This window comes from Malus sylvestris, chromosome 6 (assembly GCF_916048215.2).
Source record: "Malus sylvestris chromosome 6, drMalSylv7.2, whole genome shotgun sequence".
Lineage (NCBI taxonomy): Eukaryota > Viridiplantae > Streptophyta > Magnoliopsida > Rosales > Rosaceae > Malus > Malus sylvestris.
In genome coordinates, this window is record NC_062265.1 from 4,082,014 (window position 1) to 4,085,153 (window position 3,140).

Below are 3,140 nucleotides of genomic sequence, written 5' to 3' on the forward strand. Positions count from 1 at the left end.
ATGCATGTGATTATAAATGGCTGGCTAACCAATCAAAGGCTCAAATCAGGACTTGGGTTTTCGGGAGAAGTGGCATTGCTGTGGTTTGTGGAAGTTAAGCCCTAATTGCGTAATAGAAACAATCCCCACGGAAATGTATGCTCAGAGACAGCAGCACAAGAAATCTGTAACAGAAAATGACACTGCACTGCTAGCTTTTATCTTACCCCATCACTACTACTAAAAACATTTTCTTTCATTAAAAATAAAAATAATTCTATAATTCCATAATTAATTATAACACCTTTATTTTCTTTAAGTTTATTCGTTACGATTAAGATATCATATGCTTTTTACGTCTTCTTCTCTTACATTTGTCGCAAGTTAAAATTCTCACACATAAGATCTAATTAATTATATCAACCAAGAGAATAATCTCAAACAGGTTCCTGTAAAAGCGAGTTAGGTAGAGTATACTGCATCTTACTCTTGCCGACTTAGACATGAATATATGAATCGTCTCCATCTGCTAGCTGCAAACACACGCACACGCCATAATAAGCTTATACATCAGCCGTCCCTTAATTTCTTGTTTGGTGAAGAATCAAGATGGTACTGCCGGTCGGCCATGCCCAAGCCGAAGCTCTAAATCAAGCTCTTCAAAATTGCCCTTTTCGGTTCCAGACTTTGAGGGTTCCGGATCATCACGAGCCGATGATTTGTTTGAGTGACAATATTGGGAATTAGAATTGCTTCTTCCAGCTGGTGGCACAACTGACACTAAGTAGTCATGAGGTGGAATATTGGGTGAAATTGAAAGAAGAGTGGATGGTGATGATGACTCAACACCATGGCCATGTGTTCTACTCGAGCTCATCAAACTTGTCGCAGTATTGAAGGATGCACCATTTATACTATCAGGGCTTGGCAATTGGTAAACAAGGCATAATCCACCATTTGCATTCACAAATTCTTGAGTTGGGATTATGAATGAGGAAGTGGAAGCTGATGAGACTGCTGCCGGGCTCATCTGAGGAGGGGATTGGTGGAGGCGGGCCCGGTCACGGCGGTGCACATTCATGTGGCCTCCTAGGGCTTGAGCGGATCGGAATTCCCTTCTACAAAATGTGCAAGTGTAAGACCTTGGAGGCCATGTGGTGCCCATTACATTACCGGTGTCCTCCGCAAAGGCTCTCACCTCCCATGAGTCATCTTCGGGTTCTTGAGCTGGCTTAGGGTTCCACATCCAGGCTTCGGGGACCAAGTTAGGGTTTGATAACTGGGTTTGATTTTGATTTTGTTGTGATAGAGCTAAGTTCTGGAGATCGGTCCGGGTGAGAAGGCCAAGTTCAGCCATGGTAGTATGGTACTTGTACTAACATTTAAGATATGTAAGAGATATCGATGGATGAGTTGATGGGGAAGCAAATGGTGAAACGGGTTAAATAGGGGGAATGGGCTAAGGAGAGGAAAGGGTAGAGACAAAATGAAACCCTAACACCGAGTGTATCACCAAAGTTGGGCAACAAGCAGTTGGATTTTAGTACAATACACATTTAAATAACTTAGGCCACCTCCACTAGCTGTGTTCTGTATACCAGACAGTTACTTTGGCTTCAACGTCAATCCATATGTGTTTACTGGTTCAAAATTCAAATATCCCAAACACAATATAAATTAATGAGATAAATCCTTAATTATTTTGAGTTAATTTATAGATGCGAACTGAAGGAAAAACACAGAACACAGATATAATTATATGGTCTTATTAGTCATTAAGCTAAAAATGATCAAAAGACCATCTATTTGTAGCTTCATTTGTCTATCTCTCTAAGAGAGGTATGTATGGCTCATCAACACATGTGTGTCTCATCTTTATTAAAAATATGGAACAAATGATGGTACAAATAGATATTGGTTGATATTAAGTGTAGCATTACTAAAAAATTATTTCTAACTAGCAATGTAATTTACCATATCCTTCATATAAAATAAAGACCTAAAAAACAAAACAGACATGAGAAATAAAGAGGAAATTAAGTACTTGTTGGAACTTAGGGCCAATTTGGGATTGTTGCACATTTTAGAATAATCAACTATAGCCATTTAGTACTACCGTCTAATGGTATTCCTCTTCACTTATAAGTGAGAGGTCTTAGGTTCGATTCTAGCCAAAGGCGAATTTGAACCACATTATTGTTAGCTTATTGTGAGGCTAAGCTCACCCCTCCCCTTTAGTGTAGATAATATCGTTTGTTTAAAAAAAAAAGAAAAACAGAATAATCAGCTGTAAAATAAAGCAGTTGGGCGTTTGATAAATCTTAATGTAAAAGTGAAATAATTGTATCTAATGAAAAAATGGACATGGTAGTGGAGGTGGCGGCGATGATAGTTGTGGCAAGGCCAGTAGTGGTGGTGGGGTGAGGGGTCTGGATTAGGATATATATATAGGTTTCATAGTTCAAAATTAAGTTTTTTCTGTGTACTCAGATGTCATAAAAATGAAGATGAAGATTGGCTTTCGTTTTTAGAAGGGTGATACTGGAGAGATCATTTACTTGAATTATATTTTGTAGTGGTTGATAGTTGGATTCCTTTTTAAATCATTAAAACAAGAAATCAACCATCAACCGGTACTCATATGGTCTATAAAATATGATCTAAAAAGATGATTTTCCTAATATTTTTCTTTTTACAAAAATAAAGAGAATATGAGACTTAGAGGACTATCACATACAATGATATTAGGGTAAAGCACAAAAAACTACCTCAACTATTGGTGTTACGACACTTTCATATCTCATCTTTTTAAAATGACAATGTCATACCTTACCTTACAAATTTGTGTCAATGTCATACCTCCGTTAGTTTTTCTATTAATTTTTCTGTTAAGTGCTAACGTGGCTAGATACAGGGACCACTCACTAATCCAACTAGATTAAAATATAATTAAATATATATTTTAATAATTAAAAATTAAAAATATTTTTTTATATTAAATTGTGGGATTCATTTCTTTCTCTCTCTCTCTCTCTCTCGCCTCTCTCTCTTCTTTGCATCCCCAAAATACCAAAGCCCAGAAACCCTTCCCACCCGTCCCTCAACCTTCCTCCACCACCCTCTTTCTCTCCTTTCTCTCACCTATCTCTTCTCTCTCTCTG

The 3,140-nt window shown here is 37.5% G+C and overlaps 1 protein-coding gene across 1 annotated transcript; it reads right to left on the reverse strand.

Annotated features, from left to right (window-relative positions):
• Window positions 1-262: 262 nt before the first annotated feature.
• On the reverse strand, window positions 263-1,465 carry LOC126626988 (transcriptional regulator SUPERMAN-like). Its single transcript, XM_050296401.1, has one exon. It carries the CDS (start codon window positions 1,334-1,336, stop codon window positions 584-586), a length of 753 nt encoding a protein of 250 aa, XP_050152358.1. The 5' UTR covers window positions 1,337-1,465; the 3' UTR covers window positions 263-583.
• Window positions 1,466-3,140: the final 1,675 nt, after the last annotated feature.